A 26,249-nucleotide genomic window follows, 5' to 3' on the forward strand; every position below is an offset into this window, starting at 1 on the left:
TTTATGAGATAGTATTTGGCCTCAGCACCTGCAGGTTTGGCCTCTCCAAAACTTGTTAAAAAATCCCTGTGTATGGAAATGGTGACTTCACTGAATGAGATGGGATAAAGACTTTTCTTGCATTTAAGTGCTTGTTTCTTTGTTTACAAGGCACCTTGATGCCTTGCTTGCTGTTCGTAGGAGTCTCATCATGTTTAAATGACGGCATATTCTAAAAATCTTGGTTTCCAACAGCCTTTTAGCTTTTGCTAAAAGCCCTTTAGCTTTTGCCGATAGCCAAACCATTGTGCACCTTGGCAGCAGGTACATAAACACACTAATCCAAGGAGATAGTGACTCACTTCCTCTAACAGTATCATCAGTATCCAGCTTTCACTGTCATGAGCTGTTGTGACTGACCTTAAATTTGCTCACTCATCTGTCCCCCCCCCTTTAAAAAAAAAAAAAAAAAAGAGTTCAAGTCCAGTTCCTGAAATGCTTGAGCAGGTTAGCTAAACACATTATTAATGAAAAGCTATAAAATGACTACAAGATTGAATTGCTAAGGGGTTGATTGATTTGTCTGTCCACTGTTTTTTTTCCCCAACTGACATATATTGTATTTTATTATATTAGAAATTAGCCTACTGTATTTGTTTCCTTTATATTTGCATTTCTCATTGTAGCCTTTTTCTTTTCTTTCCCCTAACCATCATTATCATCAGTGTCTGATGCGACTTGCAGTCCCCCCCCCCCGTAAAAAGTTGATTTCATGAGTAAAAGTACGTTTTAAAAAAGTTAAATAAAATCAAATAGAGAATAAAAATTATTACTACCACAAAAAAATGATCTCTTGTTTATTATGCGTGCAATTTTTACATTACATAGCAGATAAACTAGTGGTTGTAGATGTTTTATGTCATGTTCACGACTTCTTCAATCAAATGTCAAATAATGAAATCAACTTTGTTTCCGGTGTATTTATCTGTCTACTACATTCTGACACACCATCTACTCTTGCAACCTCAACCATCACGGGCATCACGCAGAGGTACATGTAACCTGGACATTTGCCTCAATCATCAGAGGACAGCCTGTGCTTTCTTTCTCTGCAGGATTTTTTTTTTTTCTTAACTTGATGCGGCGAGAGGCGGGCCGAGCCGAGCCGGGCCGAGCCGGGCCAGCTTGCTCATAGGTTTCATGTGATCCTGCAGGGAGGTGTTTGACTAAAGGGGAAAAAAGACTTTTCAAGCTTTAAACTGCAGCATTTGGGATCTGATCCTCCTGACGTCTTCTCACGGAGCTACAAGGCTGTGGTTCATGCGCAGTGGGAGATCTGCATCACTTCTGTGACTGATTCCGGACAGTGAGGCGCTGCAGTTGCGATCATGGGAGACGCTCAGTCTGCGCAGCGGGAGGACGGAAGGGATGCGGCCGAACAGGAGAGCGGACAAGTGGAGGATGCTCAGACGGAGCCATGTGAGGCAAAGGTTGGTTTTGCTGCACCTTCAATTTGTTGACAAAAGGTTGGTTTTGCTGCACCTTCAATTTGTTGACAAAGTGCCCAACAGCCATTGCACGTGAACTTCTAAATGATGATTTGTTTCGAATGAAAGACTTTGAATCAATGTAAACACATTTAAAAGCTCCATTCGGATGTTATACAGGACGGACGGTAGGAGACAGGGTAGTGCAGGTGCTGCATGCCAACAAACCCATTAACCTCAAACTAAAAGAAAACTCCTTTTCCTATGTGAAGTGATGGAACATACCCATTTGGTTATATGAAGACGTAAAAAAAATTTTTTTAAATTGCCATTTCAACTCTATTCTCTCATTATGTTGTGTGAAAACGTCTGCACCATTCAAGTCAGAAACTGCATGTGTGCTTGGAAGCTGAGTTTGATTTTCTGATCACTGCTGATGCTTTACTGAAGATGCACTGGTGTACATTTACAGTAGATCAAACAGGAAACAGCAAGGAGGAAAAATAACCTTCCATTCTTAGAAGAATCAAAGCAAAGCTCAAGGGAGAGATGGCATTTCCTCTTCCCTGCTCTCAGCAGAAGGCAACATTGATCTTCAGTGTATCAACATCATCTCCGGTTAATCATGGAAGGAGTCATATGAGGACGAGGATGGCTATTAATGTCTCATTATTTTAACTTGTAAACATAAAATGGGACATCTGACCTTTGTATAACACAGATGGGCTTCCTACAGTTTTGCAGCTCAATAAATAACCGTTTTCTCTTTGTCACGAGCCAACAATTAAATCTTTATGAGGCCGGAATCATATCATTGATCATAAACATGAATGTGTCATAAATGTGCTTCTAAATCTTTAATTTACGTTAGATGAGACGATATGAATCAGAGAAGAACCTAAGAAAATCAGGTCATAACAGCCATAATCATAATATGGCCTTTGATCTTTGGGCATTGAGGCATGTTCATTTTATAATATTCTATACAAAAGTTGTGTCTTGTTTCATTCTATCAACATCCATCCATTTTCTACCGTTTATCCTGTTAAGGGTCGCAGGGGGATCTGGTGCCTATCCCACCAGCCTTCGGGCGAGAGGCGAATGGACAACCATTCACACTCACAGCTACGTCTACAGTCAATTTAGAGTATCAATCAGCCTCGTCCCCTTTTGCATGTCTTTGGACTGTGGGGGGAAGCTGGAGTACCAGAGAGAACCAACACAGGAACAGGGAGAACATGGAGACTCCACACAGAAAGACCCCATGCTTGAACCGGGGCTCAAACTTGGAACCTTCTTGCTGTGAGGCGCCAGTGTGAACCACTGCACCACTGTGCCGCCTATTTGATCAATGTTTTTTTTTTTTTTATTTATGACATTGTTGGGAATTGGTTTAAGAGCAAAGCTCAAACTAATGATTTCAAGGAATAAATAAGAAGTTTGTCTTAACTGATTTCATGAGCACAATTAAAATATCAATCTGTATAATTAATGGAAATGCTTTGTTGTATTGTGTCTGAACTGATTAAGCTGTCAAAAAGCTATTGCTCAAAGAAAGCAGACCAATGCTGTGCGTGTTAGGTACATGGAAGACATGGCTGAAAATGAACCTACAGCATCATTGTCAGACAGTGTCTCCTCACCTGTTAGCATGTAACAGCTACAGTTTAAGTATGTTGCACCACACAAGTTCAGGGTTTTGTTGTTTGCTTCGCTCTCTCATAGTAATCTGGTTTAAGGATTTCAGATTGGGGGTTGTAAACGGTAATGCTGCAATCCCACACAACCAAAATTAATTGGACTGTGTTATTTGTTTGCAATAAAGAGTTCAGCTGATCAAAAGTTGTACTTCAGAAGAACAGATCTAATATCATTTGGAAGTACTTGTGTAGTTACAAGGGTTAAAATGATTGTGGTGTTGTATGCTTTGTCCAGCAAATTTTAGCAAACATTGGAAATGTCACAAAAAAAGCTGTTAGGCATATTTCCATCAACTGTTTTTGAGTAGATAAACACCCAGAGCATATTTTTGTCAGAAGACTGCAGTATAGCCAACAGTAGACAGGGCTGTAACAAGGAAGAGAAGGTTACAAACATGGCAGCAAAACTAGTCCTCTTGGCTAACTACAAACAAAAAAATACAGAGCAGTCTTGAGGAATTACTTTAATTTAGCCAAGTTGTAAATGTTCTTTTGATCAAGCTCGTCTTGCCCATGTTGCGTGCTGTCTAGAGACAAAGCAACGTTTGAGAATATTCGAGAAGACGGGAAAAAAATCTGCTCAGTCATGTGAGTTAAGGGTTAGACATATCTGGGCTCATTCAAGGAAAGTTTTAATCTCCCATTTTGTGCAGTAACTCCATTTACTTCATTGTAAAACTCTTCAAGATGCACACCAAAACTTGCTGATGGAAACACTAATAATGGAAAATGGTTTGTCTATGTGATTTTATTTCCGTATCAATTTGCCACAAGAGCAAAAGCACACTGTTCATTAGTGTTTTTTGCTTCCTTTCAGCCTCACAAAAATGCTGGCCAGCTTTCTGAGATCAACACAAAAGCAGCTAGTCGTTTAGCTGAAGTTAATGGTCACCGTGAGAATGAGACTGCTGCAGAGGGTGAGTACTCCTCATCTAGAGCTCACTGATGAACAATCGCAGCATCATTTCAACAGATCGATATCTTAGAGCTGATAGCTCTTTGTTACCATAGATTTTTACTGCAATTCCTGTGGTGTAATGTTATTCTCTTTTCTGGTTTGGCCATCACAGCTTCAGAAATGTCCCTTAAAGAAGCAAAAAAAACAATAGAAAATGTCAACATTATTGAGAAGGAATCACCTCATGAGGCTGATGTTTATCCTGATGAAGAAATATCCTTAGAAATGAGTGAACTGGAAGAAAACCAAAATGACGTCAATGAAAGCTTCAAGAATATTTTTAGCAATATTGGGTTGAAATTTACGTTAAAGAGAGGCTCAAGGAAGAAACCAGAGCCAGCAACAGATGCACTTGTTGAGACCCACACGGAGACACAAAGCATACCAGGTGATGATCATCATCATCATGATGCCGCCATGAAACCCAAAAGTGAGGATGCTGAACAGAATACTGATCTGAACACAGCACAAGAAAGTAACGATAATGATTCAACAACATGTCCGACTCTCACGGATGAGGATGTTCTAGAGAACACAGAAAAAAAGACCAAAGAAAGAGTTGCAGGTACAACTGTTGGTGAAGATGAACATCAAGCTGGCTCACAGGAAAAAGAGTCTGATCCCACCTCTCCTTCTAGCTCTGAACAAGAAGAGGTTGTGTCGCCAATTAAAAGGTTTTTTAAGACAGGAATCTTTTCTAACCTACGGAAAAGGAAGAAGGCTGCAGATGATGAGACAACAGAGAATGAACTTGTAAACCTGGGGAAAGAGGAAGCAAAAACTGAACAAAACCAACAACAAGAAAAAGAGGTGAGTAATCAAGGCATTGCAGAGGAGAGAGGCAAGAAAGATATCCAAGAGAAGACCTTGTCTGGAGGGTTGTCCAACGGAGGCCTGGAGGAGAAAATATCTCCTGATTTTGTCAGTAAACCTGAAATTATGAGTTCTCAAGAAAAAGTTCAAGCCAGTCCCCTCAAAAGGTTCTTGTCAGGTTCGAATTTAAAGAAACTCCCCAAAAAGCAAAAAGAAAGAAAATCAAGTGACGCAAACCTGTCTGACTCTGGAGAATACTTTCCAGATCAGCTCTCAACACCTGCTGAACTAACAAAGCAACAGAAAGAGGACGTCCTGGCTCAACCACTTGTAGAGGGTGCAGAAGAAGAGGATGGTGCGTGGGCTTCTTTCAAAAAACTTATGACTCCAAAAAAGCGTCTGAAGAAAAATGAAGAAACCCAAAGCCCGGTGTCATCAGAGGAGCAAAAGCTAAGCGAAGGAGAGCAAATATCTGATCACAGCACTGAGGAGAAAAGAAAAAGAAAAGACTCCTCCGTTTCTTGGGAGGCTGTTTTGTGTGGATCTGGGAGGAGAAGAAGTCAAAAAACATCAGACTCTGAGGATGAAACACCACAAACTGAGAAGCGAGTTGATGAATCAACACATCGTGTGGAATCCCCGATAAAAGGCTTTGAGACTGATGAGATTGCAGCCTCATCCCCTAAACAAACTAGAAGTCTTTCTGAGAATGACGGCGTGTCAACATGGCAGTCATTTAAAAGACTTGTAACCCCTAAAAGGAAAGCCAGGGATGAAGAAGAAAGCAAATATATGTTATCTTCTAATACTGAAGTTACTCAAGAGGAATCCTTGTGTTCCATGAAGAAGCTTCTCCCTGGCCGCAAAAAGAGGAAGTCTGCCGAAGGCCAATTATCCTCAGATGAGGCTGATAGGGACGGAGATTCAGATGATGATGACGAGTCTGAGACACCAGCTGTGATTCCATTGTCTGAGTTTGATACTGTTGAGGTAGAAGCTGTCATACAAACCGAGACAGAGGTAGAAAGTCATTTACTCAGGGAAACAGATGAAGTTGAGCCGGACATCCTGAATCAGATATCCAAGCCAACCCTCCAGCCTGAAGCCCAGACAGACCAAGAAAAGGATGACGCTTTAGAAAATAAGGCGTCGCCAGTCTCTGCTACAAATGCAGAACTTGAAAACTTTACAGAAATAATAAGCAAACATCAACAACTCAGTGATATTCCAGAGGAGGGTTTAATTACAGAAACCATGGCAACACCAGCCTCAGTCTTTGAAGAGGCAATGAGAGACGACACGATAGCAGAGGATCTGATAGAGATCACATCTGAGGCTTTTACAGCACCAGAGCCGGTCGATATCACCCAATCTGATGAAACCGAGATGATCTCTGCAGTTTCCCAGTTATCTGAATCTTCAAAAACATCTGGAAACACAACACCAGTCCCAGCAGAGTACGACCTAAAGGAAACAGAGCTACTGCTTCAGGAGGTTGTAGAAACCATTTCTGTGGAGCCGAACGCAATCCCAGTGTGTCTGGAGGAGCTGAACTTGGAGAGAATAGTTGACTCTGTCTCACATCTTATACTCGGAACATTTGTAGAGGAGCAGCAGCCAAAAATTCTGGAAAAACACACTGAATCCGATGCAACAGCAATAAAAATCGGTCTGAAGGTGGAAGAACTGGATGCACTCAACAAGCTTGCAGCAACAGCTCAAAAAGAGACCCTGTCTGAAGTCAAAGAAGCCACTTCTACAGAACTTGTATCCGAGATTCCTGCTGAGGAGTTCGCCACAGCAAAAAGTGCTGTAGACGAAGTGCACGAGGTGACAGTTTCACAGCAGGAAGACAGAATCAAAGGATTAGGAAGCGCTAATGAGAGCCAACATCTGGTGGAAGCTGAGGTGAATGAAGAGGTGTTGGCAGAACTCTTACCAGAAGATAAAGGAATTAATCCAGATGAGGTTAGCATACATCAAACTGAAGCAGAGCTCCCCAAAATGGACATGGAAGACATAGCTTCAGCTGTTACAGCAGAAACCGATGGAGCTCTTGAGCAGGAAATACAGTCATTGATAGAAACTATAGATAAAAATGTTGAGGATCATCCACCTATTGTGGTGGAGAAAATATTAACAGCATTAAAGGAAGGTAGCCTTCAATCAGAGGAAACAGAAGGAATGCTCACAGATATTCCTGCAGATGAAACAGTAAAAGTTGAACCTGAAGAAGAAGCATCAGAGGATGTTCCAGAAACAGAAAAATGCACAGATGAACTGTTTACAGAGCATTTCTCTGGCACCATCTTGGATCTAGAATGTAAAGACATCGCTCATCATCAAGGTGCCCTAATATTAGAAGCAGCCACATCAGATTCAGAGGAAGTTCTTGTTCAACCAGTTGAAGTCAGTGTTCCGGAGGCAGAAATAGTTGGAACACTTGAAGAAGTAACAGCGCCTCTAACTGAAGATCACGTTGAGCAACAGCGTGAAGATGAGAAAGAAGCTGATGCATCAAAAACTGAACTTATTGCAGAACCAGCAGTGGTAGAAGCTGCACGAGCACCACAGTCAGAATCAGAGGAAAGAGATTTGGAATCACTTAAAAAGGAAGAAATATCAAAGGTCGTTCCAGCAGAAGAAATAGACATGTCTAAAGAGACAGTAAAGGCAGATTCTGAGTCAGAAGAAGTGCAGGCAGAAGAGGCTAAACCAGAAATAGTTCAACAACCAGAATTATTCCAATGTGATGTAAAAGATAATGTAACTGAGACAGAAACTGATGTTGCTACATCTGCACATGTAGTCCCAGAATGTGTTGAGGAAAGTAAAGTTCAGGATCTTGCGAAGGTTTTAGAAGAAATCCCCACAGCAGAAACACAGCATGTCACTGCTACAGAGGAACTAACATCCCAAAGGGATGGGGGTTTAGAAACCCAGGAGAAGCATAAGAAAATAGAGAGCACCGCTGATGTTCAGGATGTTCAAGCTGAGGAGGAATACTGCACACCTCAGTTTGTAGAAGCTGTTCATGTAATCTGTATTAATGACGAAACAAGTTGTGCTCAGATACTTGAAAAGGCAATTATTTCTGAAGACGCTGCTGCACCTTGTGTAGATATGGCTTCAGTTACAGATGAACCCAAGCATGAGGTGCATTGCAGTGAAATGGAAGTTACACCTGACCGAGAAAAAGAAAGTGAACTTCCAGCCGCTGAAATGAGGACTGTGTCACTTGAGCATGGCAAACCGGCACAAGTAACCACATGTAATCTTAAAGAGGTCTCACCTACAATAACTGAGCTTCTGATTGAAAAACCAACAGACATGCATGTACCCTTGATAGACACAGTGGTGGGGGAGCTAGAGCTCAGGGAAACAGCTGAGATGGCCACACCATTAATGATAGATGATTTCTCTGAGACAGCACAAGAAGGCAGTGTGGTTTTGACGCTGCACGCGCCAACCGTGGAGTTTGACGACAACCACAGCGTTCAAGTGCAGGTGGTCAATGTTGATATTGAATCAGCAGAGACGACTGTTGACACGGTGCTTCAGGCCAGTGTAGCTGAAGCCAGTGAAGTCATAGATGTTTCTCAGGAAACATTGAAAAAAGTTGACAACCTCTTAGCCACTCCGGGGGTAGAAGACGAATATTTTGAGGAAAACAGAGTGACTGTTGAAGAGGTTATTCAACATGTAACCGTACCAGAGATATCACCTGTGAATGTGGAGGAAGACGTAAAAGAGGCAACTTCTGCTGAAGGACGACAGAGTGAAGGGCTAGAGAAACGTACTGGAACATTGACGGAACAACCAGATGAAGTCATAAGTAATACTTCAGCAATAGAGACTGAACAGGAAGTAACTGAGGAGGTCATGCAAACACTTGATGTTACAGATGTTTCTGTGGAAGATGGCAAAGAGGATTTGGAGGAAACTAAACTAGAAAAAGCAGAAGTATGTGTCCAAACAGAGGACACCATATGCTCATCCGAGAAATTAGCTGTGAAGGAAGACACAGCAGAAGCACCACAACTTGTGCAAAAAAAGACTGGAACACCTGATAATACCGAAGTAGCCGTCCCTGAAAACACTGGGATCATCTCATCAACAGGTACTGTGGAGCCCCCCTCCAGTCTATCATTAGAATTCAAACTTAACATACAGTTTGGGCAGATGAAGACACTGGCTTCCCCATCTTCACCAACAACAGCAACAACTGAGAGACCTGAAATCAAGGAGATGCCTGAGGTCAGAGTCCACACAGTCGAAACAGTACAGCCAGTAAGACAAGTGAATCCTGTTGAATGCCCCAAACAGACACCTGAGGCTGCTGTGAAAGAAACCATAGAAGTGGCAGCAAAGTCAACTTCAGCAGCGATCTTAACCCCTGCAGCCCTGTTAGATGCTGGCATCCAAGCAATGGAGACAGTAGAAGTCGTGGAGGACCTCAAATCAACAGAGAGTGTAATCCTCAACGTCCTTCCAGTAGAAACAACGCAGTCAGAGAAGAAAAAACAGGTACCCCTAAGCCAGCAATTTCCTTCTGAAGCACGTGAGCAAAAAACAGGGGAACCTGTCAAAAAAACAGAGGAGGACCAGGACGTGTGGATGGATGCTGAGGAAAACATTTACACTCAAGAGATAACTGAGGTGTCCCAGCATGAGGAATCTCTGGAATGTGAGACAGACCAGGAAGAAAAAGTAGCTCTTGAAAAACAATTTCAACCGGCTCCCAATTATAACACCGAAGCAGAAGAATATCAAGAAATGCATCAAACAAGTGGAACATGTGACATTGATAGTGAAGAGGAAAATTTTGCCATTGCATTTGAGCAGCAGGACACTGCAATGGGAAGCATCAAGGTCGTCGAGTGGGATTAAATCCATCTCACTGCTGTGACACCGATCAGTAAGATTTTGCATTCATTTTATTTTAGTGCCGAAAAGAAAACATGTACAACATTCACGACAATATCCTAATGAACTAATATGATACTTTTTTCAATTCAAGGTGGGACAAGCCGTGAGGTAGTCATCCAAAAAGCCATTATGGATAAGGAGGACTTAGTAGAGAAAAACAACAGGAAACTGCAGTGAGCTGCTGTCCTTTGATATTAGATTCAGCCAAAAACATGGTAAAAGAATCATAAAGTGTCTCAGAAGATGGGGTGAAGGGTTTGACATTACATTTCATGCACTGTGCATTAACCTGAAAATCAAAAGTTGTTTGATATGTAGAGTAATTAAGTCTACTAATCCAAGCCTTTGAGTCGTATTTAATACATCTTTGTTTCAATGTACCCCATTCTACTTTAAATGGACCCAGCCAACTTTGGAAATCTGCTTATTTGCCATCCTCCAAAGTGTGACACAAGGAGATGTACACTACCAGTCAAAACTTGAGACACACCTTCTCATTCAATGTTTTTTCTTTAATTTTACTACTTTCTACATTGCAGATACATACTGAAGGCATCAAATACATGAAGCAAGATATATGGAATTGTGTAGCAAAGAACAGATTGTTAAATAACTGTTAATATGTTTTATATTTTGATTCCTCAAGTAGCCTCCCTTTGCTTTGCAAACAGCGCTGCAAACCCTTGGCCTTCTCTCAGTGAGCTTCATGATGTCGTCACCTGAAATGGTTTTCACTTCTCAGGTTCGCCTTGTCAGGGTTCATTTGTGGAATTTCTTGCCTTCTTAATGGGGTTGGGACCATCAGTTGTGTTGCGCAGAAGTCAGGTTGGTACACAGCTGACAGCCCTGTTTGACAGCTGTTAGAATTCATAATATGGCAAGAACCAATCAGCTAAGTAAAGAGAAACTACAGTCCATCATTACTTTAAGAACTGAAGGTCAGTGAGTCTGGAAAATTCCAAAATCCTTAAATGTGTCCCCAAGTTCAGTCGCAAAAGCCATCAAGCACTACGACTAAACTGGCTCACATGAGGACCGCGCCAGGAAAGGAAGATCAAGAGTCTCCTCTGCTGCTGAGGATGAGTTCATCTGAGTCACCAGCCTCAGAAAGCACCTCAGATCAGAGCCCAGATAAACGCCTCACAGAGTTCTAGTAGGAGACACATCTCTACATCAACTGTTCAGAGGAGACTGAGCCAATCAGGCCTTTAAGGTTGAATAAGGAAAAGCAACAGGCAGAAGAGATTTGTTTGGGCCAAGAAACACAAGGAATGGACATCAGACCAGTGGAAATCTGGGCTCTGGTCTGATGAGTCCACATTTGAGATCTTTGGTTCCACCAGCTGTGTCTTTGTGTGACGCAGGAAAGGTGAACGGATGGTCTCTACATGCATGGTTCCCACCGTGAAGCATGGACGAGGAGGTGTGATGGTGTGGGGGTGCTTTGTTGGTCACCAGGGGATTTCTTCAAAATTGAAGGCCAACTGAATCAGCATGGCCACCACAGTATCCTGCAGCGACACGCCATCGCATCCAGTTTGCATTTAGTTGGACCATCTTTGATTTTTCAACAGGACAATGATCCCAAACACACTTCTTGGCTGTGTGAGGACTATTTGACTGAGAAGGAGAGTGATGGAGTGCTGCACCAGATGACCTGGCCTCCACAGTCACCTGAGATGGTTTGGAATGAGATGGACAGCAGAGTGAAGGGCAAACAGGTGCTCAGCATCTCTGGGAACTCCTTCAAGACTGTTGGAAAACTATTTCAGGTGACGACCTCATGAAGCTCATTGAGAGAACGCCAGGAGTGAGCAGAGCAGCAATCAAAGCAAAGGGGGGCTATTTTGAAGAACCTAAAATACAAAACATGTTTTGACTTATTTCACTTTTTTGTTTACTACATAATTTCATATGTGTTCATTCATAGTTTTGATGCCTTCAGCGAGAACCTATAATGGAAATAGTCATGAAAATAAATAAAAACCATTAAATGAGAAGGTGTGTCCAAACTTTTGACTGGTCATGTATATACACACACACACACACACACGTGTATACATGACCAGTATATGTGTATTGTGTTTATATATATATACACACATCTATATATACATACATACATATATACACATTTTTTTCTGAAGTAGCTTTAAAACTGCAAAGCGATTACTTGTGTTTTACATAGATAATATACAATAAGTAGAGAATATACTTCTCTCCTATGTATGCATCAAGGAGCTGGGACCCACCGAGATCACTAGCTGACTGCTAGTTAGCTTAGCACAATGAATGGTAGTGGAAGGGAAGTGTGGATATTAGCTCCCTAATGCTGCACAGAGGAGAGAGATGAGATTTTTTTGTCTAGCTTCAGGGAGGATTGGCTGTAACTATATTCCCCAAAAATGTTGGAAAGGTCCTTTAAAGATAAAGTTCAATGTCTGAGACAATAGAATTGTTCTCAATTTTTTTTCTCCTGTTTATGACATTTTATAAACATTTGTGCGGGGGAAAAAAATGCCCTCTCATAATTATTTATGTGACACTGACGCTGGATACTGATAGAGCATTAACATAGAGAGATTACTAACTGTCACGTGTTCATCATTCAGTCTATTCCACTTTCTACTATTCTTAAAGGATCTATGCAAGTCAACCAAACTCAAGCATACTTAAAGTATTACTGTATATCAACTTGTAAATTCTGACCATAATACTGCATATATTGATAATTTCTATTAGATATTTACACCATATTTTATGTATTGTAATACGCAGATACTTCAGCCTAATCGTCACCTATTTATCAATATAATTAAAATGAGCAAAGCCTTAAAAACAAACTGTGGCAGCTTCATTCGTTCCTTTTATTTCCAAGCTCCAGTTTTAAGTACAGATGACTCTTCAAGTAGTTTAGCTAAGCAGCGGCGACCTCTGCTGGTTTAAAGTGTAACATACACCAGACTGTTGCGTTCATATCTGCTAAACTGAGAATTCTAACTCGATTTATTTGACTGGAAAAGAGGAACATAAACAGGTTTGAACACAAGGTTTTAAAAAAAAAGACTGACATCTTTCATGCTTGATCCCATTACTATGACAACCTGGATCTACAGCATTTGCTAACGGCAAGCCTTACATTAGACGAGTGACCAGCACGACCTTGGTTTTCCTTCATCTTCCTCCATACATGTCCTGGATTGTTGTGTACTGAGAATTCTGAACAGGCTTCTGGTATTTGAAAGCATCACTACATGCCAGCCAGAGTTTTATCCCTCAGCTCGAATTGCAAAGTGCATGAGCCTGAAGGAAGAACAAAGGTGGCACCAATCTCCTTACAGTTCAGCCATCAAAAAATTATGTCGACTGACTTTAAGCTAAAAATTTCTACTGTTATGTTTAACTGTGGTTTATTAATAAACTATTTTATTTGACTGAACAAATATCTGTATATTTGAATTCATTCTTGTATTTTACTGGTATCCAGAGACAGGACTGTGATCCTGATGTTGGTTTTTACATTCTAACGAGCTCATTAATTACTCATCGATATCAAAATGTACATGTTAAAAAACTAGAAACCATTAAAAACAAATATTTTAATTACATCCTCTGCAACACAACACTCACAACTAGATTTTTGAATACATTTCAGCACCCAATTTTTTTCTTCTTTTTTTTTTTACAGCTTACATTCAATGAAGAAATAATGGAATATCTTAAACATAAATGTACCAAACAATTCCAAAATATACTGCTGTTTTAATTAACGCCAACAGTTTAAAAATTCTTGTGAAAAAGCAGAATCGGAGGCCCTGAAATCTCTTGAAACTGTGATATTCAGTGTAACAGAAAATTGAAGTTTTAAATATTTAATTTTTAAAAAAATCTAACGAGGTTGAAAATACCGTACATTGGAACTAGAAGACACTGGAAGAACTGGATTGAGTAAATGAAGTCGGTTGGTTCCAGAGAACATCGTCAAATATCTCTGCCAGCATCTGGCCTGCTGTCCTTGAGTTGTTTGAGGAGCTCTTCAGAAGATCATTCTTACAAGTTCAAACATGACCTGTTGTGTAAACAGAGCAATGGACGTAACATTTCACTGAAAAGGCTGTATACAAATATTTTAAACTTTTACTGTATGGAGAAAATACGCAACAGGGGCAGTCATCATATTTTGGCGCGGACCATAACAACTGCACTAATCAAACTTAGTGAGGTTCAAGAGCACAACCTGACCTCCTATTTTTTGGTCCGCTTATACCTGTGCACTGCCAAACCAAACAGAACAAAACATGATACATGTATCAATTTCAATTTTATTCAGACGATAGCGTTGAAAGCGCTTTCACACATGGGAGTGTGTCTTACTTCGATGGTGATGAGGATGACGATCATCCACTCCAACCTCAAACTGTGCTTCTCACTCAGGTGGCTCCTCATCAGGTCTGTCAACTGTGTGCAGTGTTCCAGCTTCTCATTCAAAACCTGACAACATTTCAAGCATCCATTCAGAGCAGGTCAGGAATTAATGACAACAACAGTGACCGATTATATTTTACGTTTACTGACATTGACCCTGCGTTTGATGCTGAGAAACTGGCAGGTTTTGTCATAGAGTTTTTCCAGGTTTTCTCTGTCCCAATAGAAGTCCGGTGTAAGGAGAAGGTCCGACCTCAGGTTTATACAGTGTCTGTCAGCAGGATGTGAATACATAGAAATATTACAAATCAGGCTTGGTGAAAAGAGCTCCTGCTAATAATAGACAACCATTCATGAAAGTTCAAATGCTCCATAGAATTTATCACTGTTGTCTTCTTTTTTTTCTTTGTCATTTCTGATAAAGCTTTATGTACTTTCAAAGAGTGCAGAGAGGGGAAAAGGCTCTGAGTCAAAACTCCAGCAACACTGGAGGTACAAAGAAAATCCTGTATTATTCCACAGTGTGGTTCTGCTTGCAGTCTGTTTGTTGTCTGCTTGTTTCTTTAAATGAAACAAAAAAGAATCGGAGGTTAAAACATGCACATTAAAAAGAGAACCAATTATATTACTAATGATAGGGCAATTCAAGATTATCCTTAGCTGATAAATATTTCCATTTTCATAAATTTTAGAATTTTTCATCCATTTTTTTCTCCACATCAATCAACTGTAAAAAAAAAAAAAAAAAAAAAAGTTTTTTTGAAAGGAGTACTTAATTTCTGTCCCATTTCCATTTTTCCACTCCAGTTATTATATTCTAAAGACACGATGAAACAGAAACCGTCAACCAAATATGGTGTCACCCATATCCTGTTTGGACCCAACTGTTGCCTCTCTGTTAATCTGAAAATGTGACTTGACATCAAATTTTTGCAAAGTGACGACTGCCAAGGTCATTTACTGAAATCCCCTTCGGAGATTCACAGACGTTGATTCGTCTGTGAATTGGCAGCAATAAACAGGAACATTTGACCATTCTGCTAAAGCCTTGAATATTAAAATTCAATATTTACAGAAGCAACTTCACTAATTTACCTTAATGTGAAAAGCTCTCCTATTTTCTTCATAACTTCTGCAGAGGACAACTTCACTCTTTTGCCAGACTTCAGAGTCTGAGGAGGACAATATTTACCGGGCAATTATGTTGAGGACATAGTAAATCTTCCAAGAATGACGAGCACAAAACTACAAATAATCAATCAGTCATAAAGTCCTGTTGCTTATTTCTGCTTGTACCTCTGGAATTGATTGAATTGAGTCAACAAAGTTGTCTAATGACACCTCCCATATCGCTAGCTTCACTGGAAAAGAAATCAAAAGACAAATGTGCATTATTGCCAAAAAAACAACAGAAATATTAACAATTTATAGTGGAAGTGTATGTTCTCACCTGACAAAGACAATGCATTAGAAAATGCAAATTTCTCCAAAATGGCTTCATGTTGATCCATGTTGTCATTCATAATAAAGTGTCCACACTCAAGTTTTGTATTTCCCCTGCAGAAGAAACATCAATCTTTATCCAATATTGTGGCTACAATGCACATACGAACAAAAAAAGAACACAACATACTCTCCAAAAGTGTAGTTGATCTCTTCATTTTCCCAGTGGACTAAAGCTATTTCATAAGGTTGGATCTCATGATGCTCCAGAATTCTCAGCACTTTTTTTATCTGTAAAAAGACAGTAAGCACTCTATGATAAAACACAATAAAATAATAAATAAAAAGAGTGGAAAATTTCGTTACCGTTTTATCATCCACATTCCAAAAAACCACTGATCCTTCCCTGAAAATACAAACGAGATCTGAGTTTCAGAGCTGATTTTCAACAACTAACAGAAGTACAAACAAGGTTTGCTTCAATTCCATCCTTCATCTGATATAAAAGTTCTAATGACTTAAGGGAACATGCCAATCTGTTGGGAAAAGGCTTATCGTCCTTCCTCCCCAGGGCCAGACAAGACTAGACACCCTCCTCTCCTCTCTGTTGCATTAGAGAGCTGAGACCCACTGAGACCTGCTAGTCAGCTGCGCACCATGAAAGGTGGAAAGTGTTAGCATACCTCAACCCTATTCTGGTTCAAACAGAGGATATTCAGGCTCTTTGCTCGGATTAGAAGCAGCAGTTGCTTCACAACATGCATTTTGGTCAAGAGAGTAGTTCCATCCGTTTATCTGACTCTAAAATAACAATATGTAATTTTTTTAAATGACCTCAAAACGAATATTATCCACAACCCTAGTGACATTAATGCAAGCAAAGACTGTGTTGGATGTGTGTTTGGTGACTTTTGACTGAGGTATGCTAACACTTACCACTCACTACTCTTCATTGTGCTAAGCTAACTAGCAGTCAGCGGGTCTCGGTGGGTCTCAGCCCCCTCTTGCAGCACACGGGGATAAGGATATCCACCTTCTTGTCTGGTTCTGTGAAGGACAGAATGGGAATGGGAATTTCAAAAATGCTGGTTTAAAATCTCAAACAGTCGAAACAGAATAACAATAAGAAGAAACAACAGCTTAGATTCAAGGCAAACAATGTTCCACCTGAAAAAGAACATGAGAGCACTGTCTTCTGGTTTTGAAGTCATGTCTGTACTTATCACCAGGACATTTGAGGCATCTGGAAGAAAAATGTGCCATGGAATGTTTTAGTTGTTGTTCTGAGGAATGAACATGATAGCAGTCATAATATAGGAAAAATTCTCAGTCATACCTCTTGGCAAATCAATCTCATTGAAGCCATGGCTGATCAACTCATGACCAAGAGTTGGCAAATGATACTGATCTGCTGTTGCAAAGGCAATACATCGCATCATATCCTGCAGAGGTAAAACATGCACGCATTAATTTAATCACAACGAGTATGTCAACTTTTAAAGGCTCAGTCACTCCGCTGATGGCTGGTCACCATGTCCTCCGCCATAGAAGGCTGATTTGTTCTAGAAGGTTGTTTTGTTCTCGGTCCTTTGGGGAGTCTTTTTGCAGACACCGGCATTGTTTGTTTTAAACTGGATTTTAACACCGTCTTCACCAGGTCTGAAGTATAAAGACGCCTCTGTCCATATTGACATTTAGTCAGCAGCCCAGATTTAATTAACAAAGTACTGTTGAGACTTTTAAATCCAACAAAAGCAGACAGAAGGTGCCTTGTATTTATCTGTTGCGGCTGAAGTGTACTTAAATAACAGGCCTTAGGAGGGGTTGCTCCACAAGACCAGTGCGAGTGACTCCTGCTTTTGAATTCATATTGTTGAGGGTGGACAGACTGAGAAAGACAAGCTGAGGCGTAGATGCAGACTGGTTTCTTCTCGGCAGACCGCTGACCTCCCAGTCTGGACCACAGGATTCGCAGAAGCATCCTCCCAAGACAGCTGGTCAGATACAACACAGGGAATAGATGAGAGAAATGGTACGCACCAACAGAGGGGTGGACATACAAATTGAAACACCTAGACTACTAAGGGAGGACAGGGAGCACCGAATGGTTGGATGAGGATGGAAATGATGTGAATCACATGTAACGGTCTTCATAGTCACCAGATTTTAATTCAATGTCTAATTTTTGAAAGCACAAATCATCAGAAAAGTCCCATTAAACTTTTTTTTTGAGACAAAACGTGGTTCATCCCTCTCGGAGAGGTCAGAAGTCGAGCAGAATCTTTGCCAAGGTTATGGAATTAGTGTGCATTACTCTTTCATGCCATTTTTCTGATGACTGACTTAACAATATTAGTATTACACAAATTTTCTGAAAATCGCTGTTCACACCGCTAAAATATTAAAGTAGCTCCAATTTCACGGAATAAGAAAAACCGTCAAAGTCTGATTATTGTTTGAGAGGCTAGCTCAGATTAGCTACCAGTACTAGCAGGTTATTTATGTTTTATAAGATTAATTGAATAACACATAGCAAATAATTGCAGTACTATACCTGGTGAGAATTTTATATGGTTAAACGCCAGCGCAGTAAGCTAGCATGTAGACAGCACGGCAAATGATTAAGTCCGACATTTAAACTCCCAGTAGCTGAGAAAATAACGACGAATAGCAGGAAATAACGACGTAAAAATAAGACTTCGGTTGCACGACAGACAGAGGTGTGTTTACCGTATTCGCTTCCTGTTTTGAGTGACGTAAGATTGCATGGTAAGGTTCCCCGAATGTTGACTGGCAGGTACAAACTTGAATCGGGCAGAGTACAAGGTCGTGACAAAGAATTTTAAGTCCCCCGTGAGAATATGTCAATTTTACAAATATAATAAACACACTCGAGTTTTGTTCGCATGGGTGATATGTAGCGAAGTCATTTTAATCAAGTTGTGTAGATAGAGTGCCTTGACATTTGTACTTTACAGTCGTACACTGAAGGACACTTCGTGCCATGGCATTTCAAGGGAAAGCTCTTTATTATATTTATTCGAAACCATCTATTACTTAGAATAAAATTACTTTTTGAGAAAATCCCTACACTCTTAACGATGGGATGTGCTAAGATGTTGGCTAAGGCCACAAACAGTAGATTTCCATGTATGGTAGGTTTTTGCACACTTAGATCCACGCAATAGTAACAGAACACATTTAAGTCACCTTGCTGATTGTACTGCAGATTGCATTGACAACATATTGACCTGTCTCACTTAGAAGACTGATTTGACCTGAGGAAGATCTTGTGACTAAATGCTTAGCTTGTTTGTATTACAGAAACTTGTATGGATCTAAGAGTGCAGAATCATCTCCTTTAAAAAATATTATGGCTTTATCAAATCCCTTTAATAGTCAGTATCTGAGGGTGTCTGCTCAGGGAAAATAAGGAATGGAAATTGACCTTGAGCCTTTTCCTTTATCTCCTTTCTGTTATTTCTCATATTTGCTTCACATAATCATATATATCATATACAGGTCACATACATGATTAAATAAAAATGTCGTTGGCATTCAAAGAAAACTTTTACTTTATATGTTTGAGGCACCCAGCACGACACAGCACCCCATCTGGTGGAGTATGGTATAGCATTTGTTTGCTGTTACCAGGAGACTTTTAAAACATACACTTGTCTCTGGGGCATACAGACACATTGCAACGTTTCGATTATGGAAGTAATGGAAAACCCTCATGAGGTATGCAACATAACATATTTATTTTATTTTTGAAAAACGCATGACACAATATTAATCATGCTTTACCTTTTTACTTTACAAATGAATATCAATAATTGTCACTGAAATGGTAAAAAGCTGCTATTATATTCTGAACGGAATAGGTGGAGCAGTCCAATGAGCAAGAGAGGATGAAGATGAGGATTGCTGTTTTGGAGGAGAGTATAAAGTCCAGTGAGGTGGAGTGTCGCGCAAGCAGAGAGACGGTGATGAGGCTGGTGACGGAGCTGGACCGGGAGAGGAGGAAAGCTGTCAGCAGTGCAGCAGCACTTGATTCCCTGAAAATGGTACCCAACTTCAGTATTACATTTATGCTAAACCTTTTGAGGGCTGCATTCACTGTAAATTAAATTTTATTCGTGTTTTTGTTGGTTTTCTAGGCGACAACTAATATGTGACATCATTTTCTGTTTTATTTGTTTTTGTCCCTTGCAGGAGTTAGATGGCCTAATGTTGGGAAAGGTGAGTGCTGAAATGGAGAAGCAGACCCTGACAGAGAGGCTCGAAGCCAACAAGAGAGTCATGGAAGCTGCAAGTCGAGAATCTCACTTTTTGGAGAAGCAAGTAAGAACGCTTGAGAGGAAACTCCAAACAAGTCAAGGAGAGATCCAGGCAATTGAGGAGAAACTGCAGAAGTTCCTGAAAAAGGTTGCATCCCTGCTCCACAGAGAGTCTGGGGACGTTTTCCTACCCAAAGAGAAAGATATTTTACTCAAGCTGGATGATATCTGTAATAAGGTGAGAAACAATTCCAAGCTGTTCTGTGTGCTACAAAGTGTCTGTGCTTGTTATCAGGTTCACATGGTTATAAAGTCCTACAGCTGGAACACTTGGGCCTCACAGAAAAGGGGTTCTTTATTTCACGTGTTGCTCAATTGGGGCCCTTTAGTGTTGGGAATTCAAATTCAGGCTTACAATTTTGAAGTGAGAGGGCAGTAACTGATATTTATATACAATTTAGCATTTCAACATTAGTTATTTAATCTATTTAGATACGTTATTAGCATGTTGCCACAATTGCCTTTATATTCTTTTCACCTTAAAGAGAAATTCTTGGATTTTTCAAACTGGGCCCTTTTTTCTGATGTTTTTGACTGGATCAATTTCAGTGTGTACTGCTACAGGACTATTATCCATATCACAGTCCATCCAATAAAAAGTGCTTGTTTTAGTCTCTGTCAGAGTGCAGAGTGAGCCTGTCACTGCCAGACACACTCACAAAATATTGCAACAATTCATGATTTTTATTCTAATCAGCAAATTTGTCCCATGGGCGGCACAGTGGTGCAGTGGTCAGCACTGTCGCCTCACAGCAAGAAGGTTCTGAGTTCGAGTCCCGGCTCGGGCACGGGATCTTTCTGTGTGGAGTCTGCGTGTTCTACCTGTGTCTGTGTGGGTTCTCTCTGGGTACTCCGGCTTCTTCCCACAGTCCAAAGACATCAAGAGAGGACGAGGCTGATTGATACTCTAAATTGACTGTAGGTGTGACTGTGAGTGTGAATGGTTGTTTGTCAATATGTGTTGGCCCTGCGATGGACTGGCGACCTGTCCTGGGTGAACCCCGCCTCTTGCACGAAGGCTGCTGGGATAGGCTCCAGCCCCCCTTAACAGGATAAGCGGTATAGAAAATGGATGGATGGATGGAAATTTGTCCCACAAACATGAGAAAATAAGACTGAGAAATACCAGAATTTTAGTTCAAAGTAGCACTCCTTAAAATTGTTTTCTACTGGAAAAAAGCAAACCAAGTATGACGAAAGCAATACGGAAACAAGCAGGAATGCTGTTTGTTCAAATGGTTTTTAGGTAGCAGGTAGCCTTGCGTATTGTAGATATAAAGGACTGCTTCTAAGCTGGAAACATACTTGTTGTCAGGTGATGATAATCAATGAAAACATACACACACACAATAAATGGTACATAATATGAACTAGTCTCATCCAAAAAAAATAGAGCAGGAACTGGGTAGGAATAAGATGATGTAACCATTCAGGGGTTAGCCCAAACCTGTCAGGGTATCAGGGGATTCCTCTCTCAGGAGATATTTCCCATTTAAATCTTATGCACTATTTTTCAAGTTATTTTAAGTAATACCATTCCTGCTTATCATTTGGGAAAGTCATGACAGAGCCTGCAACCTATTTGTATCATACTGTTTCTCACTCTTCTGTTACTCCCTGTTTCACGCCTTAAGATAAACATTAGTCTTGCAACCAGTCTTTGTGACTGTTATGGCTGTGCAGACAGCGTCAGACCTGGAGGGCAGGCTGTGTCATGTCTCCGAGGAGCTGAACGAGCAGAGGCAGCACCGGAATGATGCGCTTCAGAGAGCACAGCTTGCAGAGCAGCAGGTCCAGGACCTGAGGGAGAGACTGCAAAGTCTGGAGACTGAACTGTTGACAGCAGATGTGCATCGAGATGGGCTGCGACACAACAATCAGCATGTGTGTACAGATTTAATTTAAGAATCGTAGACTGCTAGAAAACCTTAACTAAACACAATCCTTTCTCAGGGTTGAATTGAGTAATTAATAAGGACATTTTCTCAACAGTATGAAGAGGTTATGGAGCAGCTGTCAGAGACGATGAAGGTCGACAGAATTGCTGTGGATCTCGGTTTTGACATGAGGTTGAAACTCATCCTATCCCGTGCAGAGCAGCTCGTTAAACATGAGGGAATTGCTTTGGTGGAGAGCAAAACTCTGAACTACAACCTGCAGCGAAAGGTGGTCAACACATGTAACTTCTAGGGAGGGAATTTGTCAGCTCTTATAGAGACATCTTTGTTCATAAAACGTTAAAGGTCCAATGTGTAGCATTTAGAAGCACACACACAGCTGTGTTTGCATCTGTAATCAGAAAATTCTCACACCAACAGCTGAAGTTACAGAAAGACCAACTAGAGAGCAAAGGACTCCACATCCAGCTCCTGAGGAAGAAGGTTACTGAGCTGGAGGAGGAGAAGAGGAGCAGATCAGTCCTGGCTGTGGAGCGAGATGACGCCAATCTGGAAACCAGGCGACTGCTGAAGAAATTGGAGCGTCTCCAAGGAGAGCTGAGGGTCACCAAGCAGTCCAACACAGAGCTCAAAGCCCAGCTGTCCCACACCAGTGAGCTCAAGGTAGAAGGGAGAGGGTTTCAGAGCAGAACTTCATCCAGAAGCAGTTTTACTTCCTGATGTTCATGCTTTGCACATCTTGTTGGAAAAAAAGGGGGATGATTGTAATAAAGTCACTTTTGTTTCACTGAACATCCACTTGGTTTTGTGTTGTGTTTAAGTTGAAAGTCATGGAACAGAGTCAGACGGTGCAGGAGCAGGAACAGAAGCTAGGTCAGCTTGTGGAGGGGAAAGCCGAGGTGGAGAGGAAGCTGAGCATGCTCAGTTCAGACCTACAGAGTCAAGCAAAGAAGACCAAAGACGATCAGCAGCAGCTTGACAGCCTGAGACAGACTCTGGCTCAGCTGTCCGCCAGGGAGCAAGAGGTATCCTGATTATACTGGTGGAATGTAACTAAGTACTTTTAGTCAACATTTGTACTTCTCAACAAATTCTACTGCTGTTCTATTGTCTTTCAAAACGTTGTGCTTTTAACTTCACCACAGTTGTTTGACAGCTTAATCACAAATTAAGATTTTAACATATACAAAAGAATATATAATGTATGATGCCAAGTTCTTTTGTAAATTAAACAAACTTAAAATGTTCAATGGCAACTATTTTGGAAAAAAATCGTTGTTTCACATAGTTTTTTAGGCTTTTAACAGCAAGATGTTAGTAAATGTAAGAGAAGGATATAAAAATATTTGTACCCGCAGGTTCCTGTTGCAGCCATGCTGGTTTCATGCTATTAGTAGGTGACGGTAATACAAGTAGGAGCTAATGAAGGTGAGAAAGACTGCTGGTATGCAGGTCTTGATTCATCTGCAAAGTTAACTTTGGAAATGGTCAAAGGTGTTCATTGCACAGTGGACCTCAGTCATGAAATGTTTTTGTGCACAAAGCTGTTCTTGGAATTGAATTCTTTTAAAGCCCTCAGTTAAGTCCTGCAGACTGGAAGCTAAGCCTGGTGGCGACATGAATTGTATGCTTCTCATGACATAGAAGTTTTTGCAAGCCTGAGTGACCGAGAGATGTGACATCTATGCCTGGACCAAAGACTTAAAAAATAACCATCAGGCTTTGCTCCTTGTCAGTAAAACAACACGAGGGTTTAAGAAAATATTCAATATAGAATGAGGCTGATTGCGTGTTGAGAAAAACTCAAAACAGACCTCAGTAGACTGCAGATCGGGGGTAGAGTGGGTCATCCTCAAGTCTCTGAAACCCCTTATACACAAACGGTTCCGGTGTTTCCTGCACCAAATTCCAAACCATTTGGAGAATTTTAACCAAAAATAAATTTGTTAAGAACCTTCAAAGTTGGAATCCAGGTTGAACTATAAACATAACTGCTTTCTTAATGTGAAGCATGACATAAGTAGCCGTGTCATTTTACAGTTTCGAGGTACTTCCTGCAACACATTCCCTTGTTAATGCTTCCTTCATTGCAAGAGTTCCATGCAACACTGATGAGGATGTGTGCTGACCTCCAAAATGGCATCATTGGTTCACAGAATCCTGAATGGAAGAAGAAAGAAACTGTTCCCTGCTGGTGGAGAAGGGCATGGGTGTGTGGTTTATCCCTGTCTCCTCCTGTTCTTTGGGTTGTTTATGGGTGAATGCAAGGCTGTATTTTTTTGAGTGTCGTTAAAGTTTGAAGTATCGACATGTTCTTTTCCCTCTCTGTCACTCAGCTGCTGGATTTCCAGATGGACATTTCCCAGATGTTAGGAGTGGATGCTGCAGCAGCCCTCACAAATCATGATATAATCAAACTACTGGAGACTCTTCTTCATGCTCATCATTACCATCATCACCTCCATCATCATGTGAACATGCCATGGCACTGTGCAACCCACCAGAGACCTCATCTCTCTCAGATCCAGGACCTGCCTGACTACTCAAATGTTCCTGCCTGCACGTCTCAAGAGAGCACAATTCAACTCCCATGAATTCTACTACACACACACACACACACACACACACACACACACACACACACACACACAAAATTAAATGCCCAACTGTTGTTGATGTCTAAAAGATAGAATGATGGTCTTTCACATGTACTGGATGTGCTATCAGATGAAGCTCAGTTTAACTAGAATTTACCGATAATTCACTGACCACACATTAAAATCTAAAATATCACACTCAAATAAAAAGACAGTTGTCAAAATGGAGATTTGGCATTCGTTGTTTCTGATGATCGCATATACATAGATTTTCAATATTCACTTTAAACATTATATACACATAATCCTGTACTGTTATACATTTGATACTGTACTGGCAGTCATACAAAAAATACAATAGTTCTATATGTCATAATTTCCTATTTTAAAGTTTGATATTTAAAAAAAATAAAAGTCGTACAGACAATGACTTGAAAGGTTAAACTCTTGGATTGTGTCACAACTTGTCTTAAATTATTCGTACATAGTATAAATCAATATAATTCAAGATAGAAATGGACTGTTAACCATAGACACAATGAGTAAAAGTGGAGATTAGAACTGCATGCCAAAATACAGGTAAAAAATAATTGCAATGTAAGATATATTAAATAAATTTTTTTAAACACATTTTTTGCGTTACAAGCAAATTCACAGCCTATTAATCCGCCTTTAACTTTGGTGCTTTCAACTGCTAGATAGGAATGCAACAGTTCCTTGGTCCAGCAGACGTCCGCTCTGTCAGGATGCTTCAGTCTTGACGAATCTTCATCACAACATTACCGACTAACAGTGAGTTGCTGGATCCTATTTGCTACACACACAGATATTAAGTGTAGATGTAAATGGATGAGCGGCATCTCTTTTTGCTCCCAACGTGATCAACAGTGACTCTACCTCAATAATGCATGAATACTGAAGACACTGAAAGGCGTCCTACACTGGAGGAGGTCCATTCGTGTAGCTGAGCATCGGGTAGAAGGAATGAGCAAAGTTATTGGACTGAGCACAGTAGTCCTCCTCAGACAGTGGCAGCAGGAAGGCAAATACCACTAACATGAGCAGGAGGAGCTGGAGAGGCAGCGCCACCCACAGGACACGCCACAGAATCGAGGATGTACGAGCCGGCGGGGTCTCTGGGTCAGAATGGAAGGAAGCGGATCCAGCGACGCTGTGAGACCTGCTCACACACAAACACACATAGAGCACAGACGGAGGTTTACACACTCACATTAGTGATTTTAAGACTGTATCATCATTACAGCTTACAGAAATAGTCCTTGAAACATCTGTGGAGTCCTACAAGACTGTTTTTAGGAGCTAGTTTTCTTCTTTTCACAAAAATAAACTCAGCAAAAATAACTGTCAAATTAAATTAGCCTAATCAAATCAACTGGCCTTGAACTGCACAATAATCTAATATCCTTATCTCCATATTCTTCATTGCTAGGGTGTTGTCCACCAATTTTCAATCCAAATAAGATGGGATTTCCACAGCCATGCTAGTACTTTATTCAAGTACCAACATTTGGGAGACATTGCCAACATCGTTAACAATAATTTGACAGATCTACATGCTGACTGACTATGCAGATCAACACAATACAAAGACAGTCACAAACATCTGTCAAGGCAGACACCAAACAAATACATGTGAGACTGCATTCCTTTGCAAAGGAT

At 40.6% G+C, this 26,249-nt stretch overlaps 4 protein-coding genes across 15 annotated transcripts in view; 2 read left to right on the top strand and 2 right to left on the bottom strand.

Annotated features, from left to right (window-relative positions):
• Positions 1 to 1,309: 1,309 nt before the first annotated feature.
• Positions 1,310 to 13,300, top strand: akap12a (A kinase (PRKA) anchor protein 12a). 2 transcript variants are annotated; one of them, XM_086182415.1, is made up of 4 exons: positions 1,310 to 1,469; positions 3,984 to 4,083; positions 4,237 to 9,855; positions 9,958 to 13,300. In XM_086182415.1, exons 1-3 carry the CDS (start codon positions 1,368 to 1,370, stop codon positions 9,825 to 9,827), a joined length of 5,793 nt encoding a protein of 1,930 aa, XP_086038541.1. In that variant the 5' UTR covers positions 1,310 to 1,367; the 3' UTR covers positions 9,828 to 9,855; positions 9,958 to 13,300. The 2 variants fall into 2 exon arrangements, with proteins under 2 accessions (XP_086038541.1, XP_086038540.1); XM_086182414.1 differs by having other exon boundaries at positions 4,237 to 13,300.
• On the bottom strand, positions 12,555 to 18,476 carry rmnd1 (required for meiotic nuclear division 1 homolog). Of its 3 annotated transcripts, none has more exons than XM_086182417.1 (12): positions 18,465 to 18,476; positions 17,266 to 17,728; positions 17,071 to 17,176; positions 16,902 to 16,977; positions 16,101 to 16,140; positions 15,925 to 16,025; positions 15,742 to 15,848; positions 15,588 to 15,652; positions 15,387 to 15,463; positions 14,442 to 14,562; positions 14,241 to 14,357; positions 12,555 to 13,935 (listed from the first exon to the last, which is right to left on the bottom strand). In XM_086182417.1, exons 2-12 carry the CDS (start codon positions 17,713 to 17,715, stop codon positions 13,903 to 13,905), a joined length of 1,293 nt encoding a protein of 430 aa, XP_086038543.1. In that variant the 5' UTR covers positions 17,716 to 17,728; positions 18,465 to 18,476; the 3' UTR covers positions 12,555 to 13,902. The 3 variants fall into 3 exon arrangements, with proteins under 3 accessions (XP_086038543.1, XP_086038544.1, XP_086038542.1); XM_086182418.1 differs by lacking the exon at positions 18,465 to 18,476 and adding an exon at positions 18,289 to 18,458 and having other exon boundaries at positions 17,682 to 17,728; XM_086182416.1 differs by lacking the exon at positions 18,465 to 18,476 and adding an exon at positions 18,289 to 18,458.
• Positions 18,477 to 19,430: 954 nt separating this feature from the next.
• Positions 19,431 to 24,570, top strand: ccdc170 (coiled-coil domain containing 170). The gene is made up of 8 exons (XM_086182913.1): positions 19,431 to 19,475; positions 19,619 to 19,801; positions 19,950 to 20,252; positions 21,758 to 21,958; positions 22,067 to 22,240; positions 22,393 to 22,635; positions 22,794 to 22,997; positions 24,309 to 24,570. Exons 1-8 carry the CDS (start codon positions 19,449 to 19,451, stop codon positions 24,564 to 24,566), a joined length of 1,593 nt encoding a protein of 530 aa, XP_086039039.1. The 5' UTR covers positions 19,431 to 19,448; the 3' UTR covers positions 24,567 to 24,570.
• Positions 24,571 to 24,793: 223 nt separating this feature from the next.
• syne1b (spectrin repeat containing, nuclear envelope 1b) overlaps positions 24,794 to 26,249 on the bottom strand; it is a 96,364-nt gene continuing 94,908 nt past the window's right edge. For 8 of the 9 annotated variants that reach the window (XM_086182879.1, XM_086182880.1, XM_086182885.1 and 5 more), the window contains one exon: positions 24,794 to 25,749. In XM_086182879.1, coding sequence (XP_086039005.1) covers positions 25,506 to 25,749 — 244 coding nt within the window. In that variant the 3' untranslated portion in view covers positions 24,794 to 25,505. The remainder of the gene's footprint in view (positions 25,750 to 26,249) is intronic. The other variant, XM_086182886.1, reaches the window with a different exon arrangement.

This window comes from Aulostomus chinensis, chromosome 17, assembly GCF_037954235.1.
Source record: "Aulostomus chinensis isolate RoL2024-O1b breed Wild chromosome 17, RoL_Achi_v1.0, whole genome shotgun sequence".
Taxonomy (NCBI): domain Eukaryota; kingdom Metazoa; phylum Chordata; class Actinopteri; order Syngnathiformes; family Aulostomidae; genus Aulostomus; species Aulostomus chinensis.